This window comes from Leptosomus discolor, chromosome 8 (genome assembly GCF_034619465.1).
Source record: "Leptosomus discolor isolate bLepDis1 chromosome 8, bLepDis1.hap2, whole genome shotgun sequence".
Lineage (NCBI taxonomy): Eukaryota > Metazoa > Chordata > Aves > Leptosomiformes > Leptosomidae > Leptosomus > Leptosomus discolor.
In genome coordinates, this window is record NC_141398.1 from 32,695,726 (window position 1) to 32,716,913 (window position 21,188).

Genomic DNA, 21,188 nt, shown 5'->3' on the forward strand with positions numbered 1-21,188 from the left:
AGCCAACCAAAAATCTCACTATAACCCGTGAGCTCCTGTGTCTTCTCCCTCCCTGCCCCGTCATGTCCTTTGGTCACCTTGCCTCAGCTCTGCTTGTTGGACTGTCCGTGGGCCTGTTTAGCCCAATAACCGGCCCCCGCCTACTCAAGCAGGACACGTTGAGGGGTCAGTTTATCCCTGTGCTAGGGAATAGCATAATCCTCTAGACTCAATGAGAAAGAAATGGATGAACAAAGTAATTGGAAATGCATGGGCAAGATGTAAAAGGGACTACTTACAAAAAACCCCCAAACACTTACTCAAATGTTTTTGGGGTGATAGACTGAGTGTCTTGCTCTAAAACAGATTTAACTATTTTGTTGTTGTTTTTTTTTTTTACACAGAGGGTGATGCAGTAAAGATTGTTAAAATTTACATGAAGGTTCCTATTACTGTCAACAAAACAGAAGCAACAAAAATAAAATTATCTTTCAGTGCTGAGTTTGAAATCTTAGCTGTACTTAGAAAAGTCCTGGGAGATGAAAAAATGATGGTAAGCTCTTAGTATGATTTTTTTCTTTTCTAAACTATATTTTACTTGATATACCCTGGACAAAAATGTTTTGTGTATATTTTTTTTCTTTCCTTGTCTATTTACTATACATCTGTCTTCCTCTTGAGGATTTGTGACTCTCCATATAGATGTTCTTAGCTTTGGCCTGAAAGAGAGATTAGAGACTCTAGGAAAAGAGCTTCAGGAAACTCTAAATTTATGGTTTAGAAGCTGGAAGGTTACACTGGTTTGGTGATCAATTCAGTGTGATATTATTTTGGCTGAGTTTCTGAAGTAGGAAGTAAAGCCTATGGCATTTAATTGCATAACTTGAAGTATAAACGTTCTCTTACATTAGCTCAGTGTTACATTACATAGGATGAATAAATTGTGACATGAGAACCTGGAGAAAAGGGATGCTGCAAGGTAAAAACCTTAAGATTGACTTTGTAGATACTAATTCTAGATTAAAAGTAGAGTACTTATAAAATCTCAAGTTTTTTTACAAGCTAATGTGAAAAAATGGGGGATGTGTATGCGTGTGGTTTCTTTTGGTAAATGTTATGGTTAACTTTTTTTGTGATTCATCCACAGACCATGGGGTTTATGAGACAGTAAACAGCCATAGTAGAGTAGCTGTCATTTATCCTTGCAGGAGCTGAGACATTTCCAAATAACTCAATTAGCATCTAGTGATTTGCCAACAATTTGTTGCTGGCGATTAACAACTGTTAGTTACATTATTAAGTAGCTGACTTTACTAGATGAAGATCCTATTTTTTTAAGGCCATTTTCACATGAGATTTATTCACACCAACAGATAAATGTGGCTGAAGAGGAGCCTGCTGAGAAGCAAGCCAGACAGCATGAAGCAGGTGATTTTTAAAATTATTTTATTTAATGAAATTTAAATAATTCAGTTTTAAAATGAGTATTTCTACTTTCAGTTCAGCACACTTAAAAAAAAAAAGCCCCCGAGTTCAGTCTTCCACTGTTCATATCTCATGAGGTTGACAACTGGTGTTTGTGGTGGACACTGAGTCCCTCTAGCCCAGGAAGTGAGGATGGGGCACCATGGCCATGTGCTGCTGGGATTGCATGGGCAGGGGAACAGCTCATGGAGGTGGATCTGTGTGCTGGCAGGTAGCCTGGCGAGGTATGTCTTGGCTGCTGGCAGACCTCTGAGGTGCAAAGACTGTGCAGCTGTGCTGCAGTGGGATGCACACACCTATCTGCCCTTGCTTGCCCCATGCACGGTTCCTAGTTTGGCTGTGCTGTGCAGGTGCGTGTGGGAGATTCCCTGCAGGAGGGGACAGTGGCATCTGTGTGCCCATGGAAGCACAGTTCCTCTGATGGACCACTTAACGTACTCTTCTCTGCACAGTGGGTGTGTGTGTGATGGTGCAGCTTCTACCAAGGCTTCCTGCAGGGAGGTGACTTCTGTTTATTTCTGACAATGTGATGTGATAGAAAGCTGTTTGTTCCAGTCCTGTTTACCCCATGCAGAGTGGACGGTGCCCTGGAGATGCCAGGGGCTGTTGTGGAAGTGCAGCTGGGAGAGCAGAAACACTCACCCACAGTCCCTGTTTGTGGAGAGAGATGAGCAGCACCTCTCTGCAGGAGGTGACTCGCTGTTATATGCAGAAGCATTGTGGGTGCTGCTGTAGATACCTTATGCCACAGGGCTGTCTCTGTGGGCGCCCCAACTATAAACGTAGCTGTGTGCCTTATGATAGGAAAGGCTCTTAGGTGGACCTGGAATAGCCATTATTTCCTTCTCACCAGCCTACAGCCATCACTTTGTATTTTTTTGAGTTGGGCACATTGGATTTTCTGTGATCAAATAGTGTCACCCCCTCTGCTGCTGGTGAACATCTCCTACAAGATGTTCTTGGATTATTGGACTGAGTTTAATTTTGTTCCAAATATGGTAGATATCAAGGAACACAGAGCCTGAAGTACAGGTGTGATGCTTGGTTGCCTAACCCAAAGGAAGGTCCAAGCCTAGCACTTATCCAAGCAAAAGAGAAAATAACTCCTTCCTTTCCCTCTACCCTGCTCTGAAGTTCTTCTGTAAATCCCTACCAAGGCTTGTGACCCATAGTTTGAGGAAAAGCTGCTTTCAGCACAAAATCAAGACATTTATGATCAAAATTTATCTTAAACATGAAATGTTTCCTTAGCTCAACTTCAGTACCCAATTTTGGAGGTGGCTTTTTTCTGTATAGTGATCTTTTCTCTTTGAAGGCTGGAATATGTCCTTGCTGTGAAATTTGCTGTACTTCAGTTTTTAAAGTGACTGTTTTCTGTGTGGATTATTCCTTGGTGTAACTTGCTTAATAGATCTTCCCAGGTTTTCCGAGACAATGAACTCACAGCACTCTACTGCTACCAACCACCACCTTAGAAAATGAATTATGAGTTTGAAGAGCCCTTAGGTTAGGTAACATTCTTTGTGCTTATGTTAAAAGCGAATTTTTACTTTCCTCTTAGTTACTGTGCATTTCAGATTCCTCCAGGTGAATACCTGAAAGAGCTACTTGAAGCACACACAGAGGTATAAGGTGGGCACCACTACTTGGAGCAATCAAAAAGGCAGTTCATCTGTAGTGAAACTACTTTTGCAGTGCCCTGTGAAGATTCAGTGGAGGGGAACAGAGATGGTGGAAGATCCTGCTGGTCTGTTGCTTTAGCCAGGCACAAAGGTTGTTCTGTGTCTTTCAAAGCTAATAGTCAAGGTAGAAATAAGATGATAAACTTAAACATATTCAGATAGTAATAGGGGCTTAGAAGGGGTAGGCTCAAGATGCTGTTTTAGTATTGCAATTCTGCACTAGGTAATTTGAAGGTGTTTGTTTTTGTTGTCTTAAACAAAATCTTGAGTTTTTTGCATCTAATAAGTTGTAACACTATGCTTTTATGCACGTGTGTAAGAATGGAAAGCAAATGTGTGTGTGTGTAGTTACCACAATGCCATTCTCACCCCGTTGCTGTTTTGCAGTGATACCTGAGTCCACTGATCCCCAGGGTAGGAAAGACCCTTCAAACTCTGAAACCACAGAAACTCTATCAGACAACTTAGCCTCTCAGCACAGCCAACAGTTAACAGGCACTGTACCAGTAAGTGTTTCGTGTATGGTGAAACAGTCCTTGTGCTGCTTTCCCTCTCCTCTAGTCTGCTTTTTTATACCTGTGGTTAAAACTTTCTTTCAAAGAAAATTAGTTTGTACCCAGATCCAACAGTGTTTTCAAACTCCACCTTGCACTGGTGAGAAGTCAGCCCAAGCACTTGCCTCCAGAGCTGCAATTTTGTCAAAACTGCTTTAAAATGAAAGAATAGACTTTACTCTCTCTTACAAGGGGATGGTGGGATGCCCTTAGCGAGAAGCTCATAGTATCACTTACATGCAACCTAAAATGGTTTTATATGTGGCTAATGATGAACCTGTCATCCAGCTGTTGCCACAGGCTAGCACTGAAAATCTGTTCCTAAAAAAAAGATCCAACTCCTTTATTGGTCATATGCATGTTCTGGTCATGGTTTCATATCTCTGAGCAGAAAATGGTTAACTCTGGTGTCACGGTGATTTCAGTGAGCCGGCAGACTGACATGGAAAATGCTAACCAAGACTCAGGTCAGCCATGGCTCCCTTCAGTTCCTTAAGTCTGACCTGGTTAAGTGTCACCCAGGTGAAGGCTCTGCTTTTGTGGGCCTTATAGCAAAAGCAGATGATGTGTTTAATGGTAGCTCCAGAGAGTGAAGCTGTAGTTTCCTTGCCTCCTTCAGCAAAAAAGTATGAAACTCTGTCTCCAAGGACAAAAGCTAACCCCAGGTGAGTGTCTTGCAGACAAAAAGTTAAAAGGTGGGTTTTTCCTTGTTTTGGTTTGGTTTTATTTCCCTCTCCTGGGGTTTTAATGCATGTGATTTTGAGGTTTATTCTGTCAACTATTAAATGGAAAAAAATGTTCTCTTTCGCCACCTTGGCTAGCAAAGCTGGTTGCCCAGACTTACAGCGCTTTGGCGTTGCAGAATGGTGATATTTGGTTACTGGCTTGGCTGCTGCTTTGGTGTAACTTTTCTCTCCTATTGGTAATTTAATCCAAATAAAAGATGAGCACACAGTAGTATTACAGAGAGTTTAACTTCAGCTGTGTAACCAGAGCTCACCAGATATGTAGCTGTTCATAGTGAGGACCATAACTTTTGTGAAAGATCGCGTGAATTTGAGTTCACCTTGGCATTAGTAATACTTTTTTTTCCAGAGTTTTGCAGGACAGCATTTCTTATAGTTACTGAGTTTGGCTTCTGTAGGGCTATTGATTAGCTTTCTTCCCTACACACTTTTTAAACCACTGCTTTGATGCTAATTGGTGCAAGTTTTTTTCTTTTCTTAGTACTTCACAAACTGACTGTCTGGATTTTAAATGAACAGCCCCTCAGCTCTGCATTCCCTTCATGTATTCTCTTGTCCCCAGTGAGAAGCCCCTAGAAGAAGAACCTATGGAGGAGTCAATACCGAAGGTATGTTTGCCTTGAGGCCCACCTGAGTGAAGAGGTATGGGGCAGGAAAGAGATGCTCTGGTGGAGTTGCAGAAGAAAGCTAGGATGGGTTGACCCACTTCTGCTGTCAAGTAGTGTCCTGAGCCCATGTAGTGTCATATCTGATGTAATGTGCCGTTTAGCTCCAGGAGTGAGCTGCAGAGGCAACAGCCACCAGCCTCATTCTAGTGTGGCTCAACCAAGTAATTCAAGCTCAGCTGTTTGTTCAGTGTATATAGCCCCTAGCAGCAGTGTGCTGTGTTTGTGTCCAGGGACATGGTGTTTGGGCAACCAGCCCAGCCCTGTGTGGGCCAAAGTCGCATGTCGTAAGACTAACACATGGTCTGCAAGAACAAAGGTTTGCTTCTTGAAGGAAAGCAAGTCTTGGAAGTCTACAAACATATTTATTCAGTTTTGCATCTGAGCTCTAATGATCCTCCCACATTAGATCTGTCTCTCTACTCCTGGCATAGGAGTTTGCAATCTGGATAGATTTAACAAGTAACTGAGTCATCTGTAGTTGTATTTCTTTAGACAGCTTGAACGCTTGGAAATTTCTATTGATGTGTCTAGATATATATATATAAAAAAATCTATGCACTATGTGAGATGAATTAAATTCTCAAAGCAACAATTTTTATCTTGGAGCAACACATCACGTTTTAGACTTGTTCTTGGGTTTACATTTCCAGCTACTAGGTCTAGATTATTTTTTAATTTTTTTTTTTAGCTGACTGTTCAAAGGCTTTGTAACAGTTGTCCACAGCACAACAAATTCAAAGCTTTTGAAATACTTATTTCTGTATCCTCACCCCCTTTGCCCCCCAATTTTTAACTCCAGGGTTCCCATACTTTCTGGTAGGAAAGAACTGCAGGAAACGGAAATGGACAGCTATTGCAATAGGAGGAACAAATTTTCCTGGTGCTCCTTATCTCTGGTTTTAGCAGGCTTTAGGAGAAGAACATAACTCTGCATATTGTAGTTTCAGATCCTGCAACTCCTTCCTTTTCAGAAGGGTGTTACCAGGGAAAAGAGGAACACAAAAACAAGTTTGGCCAAGCAGAGGACTGAAGACAGGTATGACACATGAGCCCTGTGCCCATGCAGAGACGGGTGTTCCAGGTGATTTTAGACCATTTCTAGCACTGATGGGGAGAGGGAGTGCCCACAGGGTGGGCCGTCTGAACAGAACAGATGGCAAAACAGGCAGGAGGCTGTGAAGAGTCCTAACTTGTCTCAGTGGGGACCTTTGGGTCCCCAAAGCAACAAACACTTCTGAAGCTAACTCTAGTCTGCTAAAAAAAGCCCTTACCTCTGTGATACTATGTCATGTTGGCTTTTCCATTTTTCCTCATCCAACTCCCATGCTCCAGCGAGTTGAGTGGTGAGTGGCATCTTCTTTCACAAATGCCTAAGTTTTTTTCAGATATTGTCCCAGTTCTTTGGCATTGTGTGTCCTAGGGTTTCAGGACGGTCTCTTACTCAGTTTGTCCCCTTCCCTCACACCCATATGTCAGTCTGCTGCTGTTGGCACAACAGGCAGAAGCACTCGAGGGTTTGAGGGCCATGTGCAGTCTGCAGCACTGGAAGTCTGTCTTGTTGCACCCTCCCCCTGAGCTCTCTGCCAAGTGTTATGTGCAAGTTAGTGTCTGCTGCTGGACAGAAGAGCAAATGGACTGTACCTGAGGTTCTGCTGTGACTCTGGCTCTTCTGGTGCTTCCTTGGGCATCCTGTTTCAGTCTACTGACTCTTAACTTAAAAAACCCCAAGTGTTTAGATGAATTTTCTTGATTGACTGTAGATAAGGATGAGAACGCTTGATGCAGGACTTCATCATTACTACAAGTTCTGTGTTTCAAGATCAAATAACTTGATGCAGCAAATACTGGTTGTAAAACGGGAGCAGCAGTGTAGAAGTTAGAGATGAAGAATTTCTTAGTTTGGTCATTCTGCTCCCTCTAGGGTTTCATCTGAAAATGAGCATTTCTTCAGGAAGCTTTAATGAGGAGCTTAGTTCTTTAGTCTTCCTAGTCTTTCACTAGTAAGATGGAGAGGATGTACTTTATGTTGAGAAATAATTGTAGGATTTTCTAAAAATAGATACAACTTGGAGAAAGAAATAAATGTACAGTTAAATTTAAACATTGAAAGACATGAAAACGAAATCTTGAAGCATACAGAGACATGATTAGAGAACAAACATCAAATGTTAGAATTTTCAGAAGGGAATGAAATGGTTTTTTCTCTTAAATGCTTCTGAAATTATCTTTCTGTTCATGATCTCTTCCTACCATGTACTATTATTGGTAATGTGGGAACAAAATATCCACTACATAAAAAGGGATAGACTAACTTGTATGTTCTGAATATTTCTCTTAAAATTAAAAATTTACAATTGAAAGAGTGAGGATCAAGACATCAATAGTAGAGACTAGTAGAAAAGGAACAAGTTTGTAGTTTGTTTGGGGTTTTTTTAGAAGCTGAGGAAAACCAGCATTTTTAGGCATGTAAAGTTTCTGAGTGTTCACTGTATAGCAGAGTTCACAGACGGAGGGTGGAAACAAACCATGTTATCACCCCATATTCTTAAAGTTATATAGGGTGACTCTTAACAATTGTATGTTGCTGCTGCATATATGTTGTCTTGCAGGAAGGAAATCTATGACTTTGAAAACTCAGACTCTGCAAGTCATGAAAAGGTAAAGTTGAGACAGAAGGTCTTAGGAGATGTGTAAGGTCCCAGCTCAGCTGCTAACAGAGTAGTAACTTGAAGCAGGGATTTCTCTTACTGCAGAAGCGCAGTAGGGGTGGACATGCTGTTACAGCAAAACAGACAACTGGGAATGTGAGTTCTGTGTGGTGTTACATTTGGAAATACTTTTTTGGAGTGGGGAGAGTGCTCATTGCTTCTTGAATCTTGTGGTGGGTACTGTATGATAAACCCAACTGCAATAGGAATTTGAGCTGTTGCTTGAGTGAGGCTGTGGGATATCTTTGCAATTGAAGGCCAACCTCTGTTTGCATTTTACTGAGTATTGAAAGATTGGTGAGCACCCTTCACTTTGTACTCCTAGGCTAAACCAGAAAAGACTGAAATCCATTTTGAGCCACACTTGGCCTGGTTAAAGCCAGTCATGGTGAAACTTTTGTTGGAAATTCAACTTGACTTTTTTCTTTGCAGACTGTTGTAAAAATTGAGTAAAAATGAGTTGTTCTGCTTTGAAACTTTGACCAGTGTGGGTTTTCCTAGGAAGCTGAAAATTTGCTCCTGATGGCTTCTGTCAAGGTGGCTCCACCATACCAAACCTTTGGCTTTCAGCCCCTTCCCTGGTGTGGGGGCTGTCACTGCTGCCTCTTAATTCAGAGGCGACGAATGCTTAACGGGACACCCCCAACTTCTGTTACAAACTGGGCATCGTCTAGTTTTTACTGGCTACTGCCACTGGGTGTCAGCATAAAACCCTGTTTCATAGCACCAGAGGCTGTCCAGACAGTGCGCGCTGCATGTACAGCACGCTGCTACTAGTGGTGTTTGTGTTTAAAATGATATTTCTTATGATGTTATTGCTTAAAATTAGCGTTATTCATCGAGCAATGAAAGACAAAGTAACTCCATTTAAGATGAAAAATGTTTGTCTGTTGTAATTTATGACTATCTCAATCAACAAATCCTACTCCATTAAAGTAGTTGAATTTGCATGCTGGTCTCATAATCCATTCCTCCTCTAGTCCTAATACATTTTAATTTTACAGGATAATTGAACTTTAAGAACTTTAAGGCATATAACTACTTCTGTTTTAGGTCGCTGAAGCCAAAGGAAAGATTCTTGGCCAGAAGGTTTCCTCACAAAATCAGAGGTACAGGATTATACGTGTGCCATTTATGAACCTTTTGCTCTGTGAAAGAAGACTTGATTGCCTTAGTTAAACTGTTTTTAATTGGGATCAAAAAGGCTGTGTGATGTTTCCAATAAAATAGTTCCTTGCTTAGCTGCCACAGTAGCTGTGGATGTTATCAGTACTAATATTTAAACAGCACCTGAGAATGTAAAAGTTACTGGGGAGAATGACTCCTGCCTGCTTTGACAATGATAAGACTAACTCTGAAACATCCTTCCCTGATCATATGCCTAAATTGTTTTAATTTTTGAAAAATGCTTAAACCCTTTACCTTTCCTTGGCTACTTCCAGTTAGAGCAAGCTGCCAGGGACTCGTCACTTTTATACGTAGCCTAATTTTTCTTTTAAAAGGTGCTGAACTTCAGGTATCCCTAATAGCTACTTTCAGAAACCAACCAAAGAGGAAAAACTTGGCCAATGGCTGTGCATTAATAGTTTAGTCCTCCTGCTGCTCAGTTAAACAGCCCTGCCATTGCTATTTGGCTGTGCCCCTTCTACACAGCTGCAATGTGCTATTGCAGCATCTGCTGGTCTAACTTGGGTCTTTATGGGTTACTTGGCAGGAATTATGAAACGGAAAACAAGAACAAGGAATCAAACAACTTTGAGAGAAGGCTGGTAAGTTGTGTGTGCATTGATTGCTGCATGTATCCACCTGTATGAATCTGTTGCAGCCTTTAAATAGGCTGAGATTTAAGGCCTATCCAGGACAGAGGTGGAGGAATGTGAGCCTGGAAGCCTCAAAACGGCCCACTTGTTGCTGCTGAAAGCAGTGCTCAGGGTGCATCAGGACAGCCAGACCAGTGAGTGAATGTCTATGTTCATTTTTTTTTCTCACTGTGCTCTTGGCTGCAACTCAGGCATGCTGAGGCTGTCCTCCTTGTGAAAGCTCTTTTTATCTGGATGCAGGAGGGAGATCAGGATGGAAGATGCTGTAAACCCCATGTTGGCAAAGGGCAAGCATCTGACTCTTGATGTTTTTATACTGCTGGTTTGGCAGTTAACGGTTGTTGTTTTGGAAGTTTTCACAACTTAAAATACTTCAGGTGTCACATTGTGGGGAGGAAGAAATGTAATAATTTGGTAGCAGATGAAGGGGAATGGTTGGGGGGGCTTCTGGGTGGACAGAGGGAGCTGACTGAGCAGGACTCACTCTTAATAGTGTCTTTAGTCCACTTACAGGAAACACCTTTTCTCTGAAAGCAACAATGAAAATACAAGCACTGGTCAGAGTGAAAAAAGCTGGATCCTTGACTCACAGAAATTGTCATTGCCAAAATCTCTTGACTATACCCGAAAAAGACCAAGGGTGAGAAGTAAATTAAAAGGTAAGCTTGATCCCCTGTTGACACTTAGCTATGTGTGCCATACTGTGCTGCAGGTGAGGAAATAGCTGATGATGGTTTGAGGAGGATTTGACTGAGTCCCGGACAGAGTGGGAGGGAGCAGGCTCAAGGCTGGCAGTGAGGGGTGTCCCACAGAGGAGGTACATTGCGCACCCTTGTTCTTGAAGAACTGGGCTCCTGTTCCCTTCCCTCCAGTGAATGTACTGGGGTTTAAACATACAGGTGGAAATTTGGCACCTTAAATGTTTGTGCGGGTGCAGCCCTCTGTGTAATGGGGCTGAAAATCCCATGAGTGCTGAGTTGATGGCTGTGCTGGTGCTCTTGAATGCAAGAGAAGGAAGATCTCTCTGGAGCTGCTGTACCTCCTCCCTGCAACTTTTCACTCCTCATCTCTCCAGAAATACGACTGACATGGTGAATAAACCTTGAAAAAGCTCACGGTTTGCAGACCGTAGCATCCTGCTCCCTTGTTATATGCTGACAGACCAATTGTCCTCAGTGATTTACAAAATCAGATGTGATAATATCTAATAGCACCCTCTGCTCAGGCCTGACCAACAGCAAATCTTCTTCATGGCTGGTGCTGGCTGCTGAACCTCCAAATTCAAACTAAATTGCTCTGAAAGAGTTAGAATGTTTCTGTCCCTCATGGAGGATGAGCCTTGCTCTGGTAGCTGTTGGTTTCTGTAGTGATGAAAAGGCAAAAGAAAGTTGAGGGAGAAATGATGCTTTATATTTTGTTTCTATGGAAGGAGTTGTTCTCACTCCAGTGCCAGCCCGTGCACCCCATCTGGGGCTTGGGGACCATCAGACAAGCTGCTGAGCCCTGCCCCTTTTTTTGGCAACTGGTCTGAATGCAGCAGCTTGTGTACCTTCGCACCATTTAGAAGCTTTGTTAGAAAGCGGTTTTGAAGCTTAACACCAGTGTTGTGAAGTTTTCTCTTGTAAGTGCATAGAAAAACCATAGAAAACTAAAAACTGGATTATTTAGCTGTGATGCAAAGCTTAACTGGGTAAGGCATGCAGTTACATTGTCAGTAACCAGGTAAGCTTTTCTCCTTTCAGTGCTTCCAGTGTCTTCTGCAAGTAGCAGCAGTGACAACCAGACAAAAAAGGTGAGGAGGTGTTACGGCTTAGATGCCTCAGATTTAAAAATTTTGCTTATACAAAATGTGTACAAATGAGTGGGAATTAAATAAACTGGTGTTTCTTCTCAAATGTTCTGACGGACAAATTTTCCTACTAGGTGTTGCTGAGACTGTATTGGTCTACCAGAGGCTGGGAAAAAAAGGAGGTCTTAGGAAGACATGTGAAACTTCATAGAAACAACTATGCCTGAGCCCTAAGCAAGTTGTTCTAAAACTATAATAATTACCTGTGATAAATGGAAGGTTGGGCAGGAATTGACGTGCTTGGTATGACATGTGCCTTGGCTAACACAAGTGTCACTTCAACAGGAATGAGGTCAGCTCTAGGGGCATGCCAAGAGCTAGAGCTGCCTATCCAAACACTTGCAGAAATCCCAGTTGGGTCCTACCAGGCTGTGTCCCCAAACTGTCCTCTGCCCTGTCCTGCCAGCCAGTGCCTTGGGCAAGCTCGTGTTCTTGTCTGTGTTTTGCTGGCAATTCTCAGGGCTTTTATTCATGCATGGTTCATGCACTGTCCTTCTCCACTTTCAGCTTTAGCTCTGGGAAAACTAACCATGAATTATACTGATGGGGGGGGTGTTAGTGGACCAGACATACATCAAGCAAAATAAAATACAGTTTAGCAATGCCAGACTCTTCCAGTGCCCAGCCGTTACTGCTGTGTATCAAATGTTTTGGAGAGGTCCCCACATAAACACAGAAAGTTTTGGGCAAAACTTTCCAGAACTAGTAGCTGCCTGGAAACATTTCCTTTTCTTGACTAAAATGCTTTGGTTCTGCTTATGAAAAACTTCATCTACCGTGCAGCTCTAATGGCTAAAGGGAGAACTTACACATGCATTGAACTTCAGGGCACAGATCTCCTTCAGCGTTGGAGAGCGCTATCAGTATGCTAGCCATATTTCAAGTGTGTCTCTGTTCTTAGTGTGCTTAAAACCAAAAAAAAACCCTTCCCTCAAAACAATCCGAACCCCTACTTCTGTAGTAATGTTTAAATAAAATACACGCTTAGACATTGTTTTGTTTTAGCAGGAAGCATCAAGGCGCAGAGCACAAAATGAGATGCTAAGGAAAAGAAGCACATCCAGCTCCAAGGGAAACAATTTACCTACAGTGGATCTTGCTGGTATTTCTTTTTTAATCTTCTTCAGTGTATTAGAGAAGTTGTTTTAATACATGTGGGTGCGTGCTTTTTTGATTTTTTTCTTAAATTTTGCTTTTTTCCTTCATGTTTTCATCATAAGCATTCTGCCTTCTGATATTTCTTGTAATGGCTATAAGTGCGGGTATTGTCTGTAGATAGTCTCTTGAGCAGGGAGAACATAAGCTGGGGGTAATGAGGTGAAGGAATGAACTTAACTGACAGCCAGAAATAAAATAGCCTTTGGACTGAGTTTAAGCCACTGTCTCTTCCTTGTGTGAAGAGATAAAGGAGAGGGTGGTGGTTTGTGGTTGTTTTTTTAATGTATGTCTTTAAATTGAGATTTCTAGTTAATACAGGATTCAGCCTCTGTTGCCTGTGTCATTTGGCTGATCTCTTGCATAGATGAAATACTCTCGGAGGAGCTTGAGGGGGATCCGCTAAGAGTTGATGTGTCTTCCAAGGGCTATTCCAGTGATGAGGAGAAGGCCACGCAGGTGTGGTATGCAGTGCTTAAACTCCTAATCTGCTGTCAGGCTACTTTTCATCTAAAATCAATGTATTATGTCATTTTGCTTCCTACAACTAGATAAGTCCCTGACAGCTTGTCTGCAATGCAGGGTGGATACCTTCTTACTTTGTTTTCCTTCTCTCCTTAGAAGTTTCCCAGTGCATCTGGCAAACTGTCAAGAGAAGAAGAAAGTTTTAAGCGGAAGGACTCAGGTTTGAGTTTCAATAACATGGAAGAGTTATTTAAAAGTAGAAAGGCATGTTGTGAAAGCTGTAATTTTCATAGGCAAATAGGCACTGAGTTTTTTGAGATACATTTTGCATAAGAAATACCTTCTATTTCTGTATTTTAGATCATGACAGACTATAGTAAGATGCTTTTATATATGTTCCTGAATTAATCACTAACTCTTAAAAACCCTGTCCTTGATCACAGGGGAACTCATAATGTAGGTATTAAGCTGTGAATTTACAAATTAGTGACCCAAGAGATACATAAAAACGGATTTTTAATTATTTGAAAGTGTTGTGCAACTTTTTAGAAAACAAGTGTCCCTGAAAGTTGTTGACTTTCTTTATGCCTAAGAATATAGATGTAGACCATTTTTATAACCATTTGGTAAATGGTGACTTGCATTGATACTTATTACTGCTGTAGCTTTTTTTTCAGATAGGTGGCACTTAGGGACTGGGATTTTTAGTGAATCTTAACTTGCATGAACTAATTCAAACCCGCAGCACAGTCTCTTTGTGATTTGAAACAGCTGAACTTCAAGAAAGTCAGGCAGCAATGGGCTGTTTTCATCCTAATATTCCTGATGACGTTGTTCTTAGAGACTGCCTTAAAGTTATTGTTGTGACTACGAACCAAGTCACTGACACTTTGGTCTTGGATGAAAGCATCCCCTTTCTCATGAGCTGGCTATGTTTGTGTTCCTAATATGTCTCTTACCTGTCAAGTATTTGCAGAATATATCCTCGCTGCACCAACACATCTACTTAATTTTGGGGGAAGATAAGTGCTGAGGACTTAATTTTTATCACTGTATATGGTACAGTCTTGCAGTTGGAAAGGAGTTGATACCATGGAGGCAGAAGTGGAGTTATGTTCAGCAATTTCAGGTGTGGTCTTTGACTGCATTTGAACTCTTGTTCTGTGAACCCTAAATGTACTTCAGTGTACTCCTCATGATCTGACTGTCCCCCTTGTCCTGGGCTGCTCCACCTTCCTGCTTTCTGCCCTGTGGAGACTCCAGAGAGGTGGTTGGTCAAATACAGACAGAGCTCAGAAAAGTGGACAGTGAGACAAAGGGATGAGTTTCATTTGCAAGTTTTCTTTAAAATGCAGGCTGCAGCCTCCTTTACTGTGTCACTAAGGGTTTTCCTGGGTTAAAAGCAATTGTATGGCAACTCTAGTGAAGCCTCAGGAAAAGGCTGTTACAGGTATGGTTGTTTTTTCTTTTCTGTATTTATGCTTTTTTTTTTTGAGCAGCTGAAATTAGCTTAGGAACAAATAAGCATAAACAGATTGTGAGCTTGGGTTGGAAAAGAGAATGAGAAGCAGCTGGACAAGAGATGGTTTTATGGTTTGAGAAGTGGGACAAGAAATGAAATTGTCTTTAAGATGGAGGTATGGTAGCTTTCCAGTTATCTGTATAGCACTGATAACTGGAAAGTTATCTGTATAGCAGGCAACAGGTGAGTTGCCTACTTTTGTGAGGGAAGAGACCGGCTGGTGAAGCCCTGTCGTGTCTGGTAAGTGTCATGCCAGACTCTAAAAGTCATCCGCTTTTCTGCAGCGTTAGTAATGCCAGTGGTAGTTTCTGCTTGAATAGCTGGTAGGTACTGCCATGTACCTCGTGCAAAGAGCAGGTCCTTTCTGAAACATCTTCTATTCTCTTTCTAGATGTCACAGTGCCACTTGATATAAAAAAGCCTAAATTTTCCGGTTGGGAAACAAGGCTTTTTTCCTCTGATGCTTCCCATAAACCAAGGAAAGTTTTTGATTCAGTAGAGGAGGAAGCAGAGATACAAACAGGTAAAGTCAGGTTGGCAATTAAGGTGGAGTGATTAAATGTTTTCAGCTTTTCTTTTTTGATGGTAGAAATCATGGTCACATGGAAGCTTGAAAAGAGGCATCTGTAGGGAGGATATTTTCTCCAAAAGTCAAAAAATAGCAGAAGGCGCGTGTTGCAGCATTGCTGTTGAATACAATGTACGTAGAAGTATGAATAAGGAAATTTGGGTTCTTTAATCACAATCCACTTGGAAAGCTGCTCAATGATGTCTGCACTTCCTAGTTTTTCTGAACAGTGATTGTCCAGAGCTAGTAAAAAAAAAAGAAACTGAAAAAAACATTGCAGATAATGGACAAAGTAACTGCAAAACACTGCTAACTCCAAGCAGAAGGGGGTTAGGCTTTTCTTGTAATGAATAAGACGGGAAAAGAGTGATCTGACTCCTTTTCCTCCCTGCCTCCATCCCCCCGCCCCCCTTGTGCTGTGTTTTTTTTTCTCGTCACCTGTAAATATGTTGCTCTTTGGTAACTATCATGTCTCTTCTTCCATGTTGCTAACAAGTCTTTCTCAATGCATTTTGGCATAGTTTCCCTCCTGTTTGTGACCTCTAGAAGACCAAGACTCAGACTGCAGCTCTATAACAAATGTTGTTGTTCACGTGAATGACAAACCCTTCAGTAGCAGGAAGGTTTGTATTCCAATATAACGGTACTAACTAGGCATACATTTTCTCCTAGGTCAGGAAATGGATGATAATATGGATGATGTGTTTTTTTCCAACACGCTGCATGAAGACTTCAGTGATTCAGGGGTGATTACTGCATTTGAAAACTTTACCAGCCAACTAAAGAAATTGTTCTGGGTAATGTACATCCTGTTAATAAATGTGCCATGTATGGCATTTTCTCATAGTATGTGAGATTACCTTTTTATCACCAGGGGAGTTGGTGCAAATATCCCATCTACGTTTGCCCAAAAGCAGGGTTTTGGATGCAATGTCTGTTAGCCTGAAGCTCTTAGAAGTATTCTGTACAACCTGTATACTCTGAGAAGTGTTATAGGAAAGGCTTAAAGGCGGTTTTAATTTGATTTAATTAGGTTTTTCCTTTTTTGTCTTATATGTTGGAACATTAGATTTGGTTAGGCATTTCAAATACTTTCCTCAGAGGTAAGAGATCAAAGCTTTTTGAAAGCTTTTTGTTGTTGTTGTAGGGACTGTGTACCTACATTGGAGCTGTGGGGGGTTGTCCTCATGGGCATGTATCAAATACAGAAAGAGCCTTTCAGTGCACAGAGCAGTTTCACAACTTTTTCCATAATGAAAACCAGAAAGCAATGCAGGCTGTACCTTTGACTAGAACATGTGTAGATCTATAAGGACATGCTTCTGTCTTTGAGATTAGAGGTATGTGGAGGTGTTGGTTACACAGCTGGTAATATATAAACTGTGTATTCTTTATTCACTCGACTGTGAAGATGTACTTCAGATGCAGTGCAAGCAACAAACTGCTACTGTTGATTTAGTTATAACAGGTAATGTGGGTATTAAACCAAGTCTAATATGAGAGGACAGTATGTGACCCATCACAAAATCTTGTTTTTAAAACCTTTGAACAAACCAGATGCGGCAGAGCAGACTATTACTAGATCAACACTTTGTATCATGCAACTGTGGATTTTGGGTTTTTTTGAGCTTGTGCGAGGTGTTCACGCTAAATGTTTGGCACCAAGTCCTTGAATCAATGCTGGAGATGGTTACATTTACAAATCAGTTATGATTAAAATTCACACAGTTTGCATTAATGCTGATCTGAACTGGTGCTAACAAAGACCTAGTTTTGTGCAGCTGTTAAATGTGCTGGAGTATGGGTGAAGCTCACTACTTTGCTGGCTGGATAAAATGACTGTGACCTGTAGTCACATGGGTTACATAGAGGCTTGTTGGTATAACAAGTGTGGCTGAACAAAATCAGTTCATATTTGCAGTACTCTGCCTATGTGTCATCTCACTTCAGTTTAAATTTGACTTAAGATGGTTTCAGCTAAGCTGAATGGCAGCCTGCGGAGGGATTTGCATTCCCAGGAAAGGTTTTGCAAACTAGACTTCTAGGTTTTGGCTTAGGTCATTGCCCATCCCTAACGGTGTGTTCTGTGGCTAGTCCCGGTACAAAAGGATGGAGGCCAGTGCTCAGAAAGCTCTGAGGACTTCGGAGAAGAATGTGTCCACCCTGCTGAACCAGATACATGAGTGCAGGTAAGTTTGCTGCTGCTGAATGAAAACAACTTCAGCTTTGTGTAAATTTTGGTTAATATGAAAAGGAATGCCTCTTTCCAAGTGAACCTGACGGGGCTACTGCACTTTAGGTTTGTAAGGCAAAACAGCTCATGTGTGTCTCTCGCTTTTCTGTAAGAAGAGTTTCAGAAGTGTAGCTCCTGTGATTTATCCTGCTTTTCCTGTAAGGGGAGAGTGGATGGATTAATTAATGTAAAGCAAGATTGAGATAGGAGCAGTTGATGAAGCAGTCCTTTGACTGTTTTCTCATTGTCATCACTGTTCACAAATCTGTTAAAAAAACCTCTTGTTACACTTAGCTTCTGTTTCCACACATTTTAAGAAGCCAGACTGATTTACTTAATGAAATGGGAGAGAAGAAAAGTAAGAGGTCTGTTATAGACCTGTTTCTGTAGATTGTTTCCACGTGCATGAAATAAGTGCTAGCCAGTGGACTTCACAGGCACTCACCAGATGGGGCTTTAAGAAAGTCCTTTTGCTTTACAGGTGGTCAAGTTTCTCAGGAGCTAGATTTAAAAAGTCAATTATAATAGCTGTGGGTTTGTTATAAGCAAAATACAAGCACAGCCTAAGATATGAATAAATCTCTCAGGCCTCTGTATCTACCACATGTTCAGTTTGCAGGATTTAGATCAAACTTTAAAGTGCAAAATCCCTGGTATCAATAGGATCTCTATGAGCAGAATTTGCTTGTCATTAAGGTATATAGAGACGTTTGTGCTCCAGAAACAAAACCAGAGGACATTTTAAGGTGGAAGATGAGAGTTGAAGGTGGTGAGCTGCTGCCATGCTTTGATGTTATTAGTTAAGTAACCTGAAGCCAATCAGAGCTGCAGGATAGTGGGGACGGAAGGGTAGTTCTTAGTCACCATCAGATGATGGCTTGGCATCCCACTGCCAGGGAAAAGGTGGCAAACCCAAGCAAATAAGGGTGTTGCTGGTTAAGGTTTAGAAATTGCTGGCATTGTGGCAACACTGTGTGCGTATATCATACCCATAGTAGGAAAACCCATCAGAGGTTATTTGCACTAAGGTGCTGTCTTCAGCTTGGGAAATATCTGCTCAAGTCCCTGGAGGCTGGAAGAGCATGCAGGGTAAGTATTGCACTGGGAACCCTGTTATATGCTCTGTCCTGGGCCTCCATTACTGGCTGCTGTCTGGGACAGACTATTTGGTGAAACTCATCTTCAATTTGACCTGGTACAGCTATCATGTGCACTGACGTACCTGAGAACAAAACTGCCCTGTGTGGTTCAGGAAGGACGTTTCCTTCTGCCTCAAGGCAGGTTTGGTGCTGAAGGGGTTGTCATCTGCCTTGTGCTACTGCATGTTAAAGTGTCAAACTTGTTTCTGCTCTCCGTCACTAGGCTGAGTAAGCTGGAGACCTTCCAGAAGATTGTTGTTGAAGAGCTTGCCAGTCTTGAGAAGGAAACTCAAATCTTGGCAGACATGGAGAAGGACGCAGTGGTGTGTACAACTTCTCCTGTGCCAGCCCACAGAGGTACCCCTTCCCAAGTAATGGGGGTTTTCTTTGGCTCTTTTCAGGACTTCTGGAATGCGCAGTTACTCAAACTGAATTCTTTCTGCAGCCAGCAAAAGCAAAGGTATGTCTTGCATGCTTACAAGTCCTCTAACGGTCAAAAAGGACACTAGTTAGGCTGGTGGTATCCTCGCTGGTATACTGTGGAGTATTCTGAAGCCAGTATGGCATCTCCACTTGGTGTCTATTGATGGAGCCCTTGCTACCCCTTGAGGGTTTTTGAATTGAGACTAGGGTGGTGTGAGGGACTGTGCATGGGAAGATGTGCAGCAGAGGCATGTACCTCGAGACAGGATCTGGAACAAGCTGGACCCTGTGGTCATGTCTCTACCCAGGGGTCAGAAAAGATGGAAGGAGGTCAACCTTTCCTATATAAAAGATACTGTACAAATGTTGGGCAAAAAACTGCAAAAGGGGGAATCCTCAGGTTAATTTTCATAGATAAATATTTCTGTTCATCAGTAATGCATCACAGACAAACTAGCCAAGCTCACTTTTCTTCCAGAATTCAGTCGGTTGACTCTGCCCTGGGTGAAACAGCAAAGAGTGTTGCCGACAGTGTCCAGAATTCAACGGTACGTGCAGTGTGCAAGCAGCTCTATGGGTGGTGTACTCTGATCTGTGGCCTCCCTGATAAGTGCTGGAAGTGAGAAAATGACACTGAAGTCCTAGGAGAGGAAACCTTTGGTTAGATGAACTGTGGGGCAGGTTCTTTGTGGGACCCCTAGTCCTAATGTGTGGAAAGCATTGAGAAAGCAGTGTTTGCCCTGCTAGGGACTAGGAAAAAGTGATCAAAAAGTACTTGCCTAAGGGAGAAGGTAAAGACAAGGACCATCAGGTAGTGATGCTTCTCCTGGGCTCTTATCTTGGATATTCCTTCATCCTGAGGCTGGTTTCTGTGTAGCTAGTGACCCTTAATGCAGCTTTCTTCTGTTGCTTTGTCCCACTTGCACTTGGAGTTGTGCATCTGTGATGTCCTGTGACTCGAGCTCTGCAGCCTAACAATGATGTCTGCACCTTTCATACTTGCATACTTTCTCTCATCTGCTTTTTTTGGGTCTGGCAACATCTAACCTTGATGCCTCCAAGTTAGATTTCTAAAAACCAAATTTATTCATTTACCTTATATCCCAGTTAGATATTCTATTTACGTTCTTAAACTCCTCAGTCTAATTGCTGACTTTTGCCCTCACTTTTATTTGTAGATTAAGCTGAATACTCTGTTAATTTTGATACAATGCTTTGTTTCCATCTTGTCCATCCCATCTCATGTGCATGTATTTTTGCTACTGCTGTCCCAGCTTTTACGTGCAGTCCTGGTGGCTTTGGGCAGTTTAGCATTCCTGCAGTAAGACTGATGGGATTATTATGATATGTGCGATGTTATGTGTCTTCACTGCAAAGAGCTGAAGAAAGCTCCTTGTGTTGAAGGAACAGCCTGTGGTCACTACAGTAGACTGGATCCAGGGTTTCAGAAAAGATATTGAAAACTGAGGGCTTGTTTCTTTTAGCTGTTAAAGGTGGAAACCTGAGCCTTTCTGTAAGGAAAAGTTGCCATTATGAAAACTGACTTGCTTAGGGACACAGGCTTCTTTACTTACCAGAGGTGCTCCTAATGAAGGACACCTTTAAAGAGGGGCAGGGCTGAGGAAGGAGTAATCTTATGGGAACTGCTCATCCTGCAGCAACTTGTTCCAGGATAGGTGCTGGAGAATTAAAAGCTGAATCTAAATGTGCTTCTAGGATCATTACAGTTTTTGTTCTTATGCAATATAAATGTTTATACAAACTTTTGAAATGTTTTTCGTTATCTTTTTTTCCCTTTCCTTCCCTGCAGTATGAACGCCCAGTGAAGAAGGCATTAGAAAACGTGTTCGTTGTTCCTTCTGACTAGCAAACCTCTGAATTCATTAGAGCTCTTAACATTTGAGCACCTTATGCATCATAGAGAAGATCCTGTGAAGGATGTTAATCTATTTTAAATTGAAAGAAAAGAGAGGAAAACTAACGTTGAACCTTTTTTCTTTTACAAATAATATACACTGAGTGGTCCAGTTTTGACCCTTGTGTTGATAACATCAAGCTTTTCTGCAAAATTGCAAGATGGGTCCGTTTAGTATCAAAGAAATAAGAAATGAACTAAATATTGTGATTTAGCCACCAAACTGATGCATATATAGGCTTTCTTTGAGTATTCTGCTAATACCTTTATCAAATAT

The 21,188-nt window shown here is 41.7% G+C and overlaps 1 protein-coding gene across 1 annotated transcript in view; it reads left to right on the forward strand.

Moving 5' to 3' along the window:
- Nucleotides 1-20,863, forward strand: part of SYCP2L (synaptonemal complex protein 2 like) — a 28,829-nt gene extending 7,966 nt beyond the window's left edge. The window contains exons 15-36 of the mRNA XM_086468794.1: nt 384-532; nt 1,353-1,407; nt 3,534-3,652; nt 4,089-4,167; nt 4,320-4,365; nt 5,009-5,054; nt 6,062-6,150; nt 7,724-7,772; nt 8,876-8,931; nt 9,537-9,591; nt 10,145-10,301; nt 11,385-11,434; nt 12,497-12,593; nt 13,014-13,105; nt 13,268-13,331; nt 15,025-15,156; nt 15,874-15,998; nt 17,296-17,390; nt 18,797-18,896; nt 18,975-19,033; nt 19,475-19,544; nt 20,807-20,863. Coding sequence (XP_086324920.1) covers nt 384-532; nt 1,353-1,407; nt 3,534-3,652; nt 4,089-4,167; nt 4,320-4,365; nt 5,009-5,054; nt 6,062-6,150; nt 7,724-7,772; nt 8,876-8,931; nt 9,537-9,591; nt 10,145-10,301; nt 11,385-11,434; nt 12,497-12,593; nt 13,014-13,105; nt 13,268-13,331; nt 15,025-15,156; nt 15,874-15,998; nt 17,296-17,390; nt 18,797-18,896; nt 18,975-19,033; nt 19,475-19,544; nt 20,807-20,863 — 1,841 coding nt within the window. The remainder of the gene's footprint in view (nt 1-383; nt 533-1,352; nt 1,408-3,533; nt 3,653-4,088; nt 4,168-4,319; nt 4,366-5,008; nt 5,055-6,061; nt 6,151-7,723; nt 7,773-8,875; nt 8,932-9,536; nt 9,592-10,144; nt 10,302-11,384; nt 11,435-12,496; nt 12,594-13,013; nt 13,106-13,267; nt 13,332-15,024; nt 15,157-15,873; nt 15,999-17,295; nt 17,391-18,796; nt 18,897-18,974; nt 19,034-19,474; nt 19,545-20,806) is intronic.
- Nucleotides 20,864-21,188: the final 325 nt, after the last annotated feature.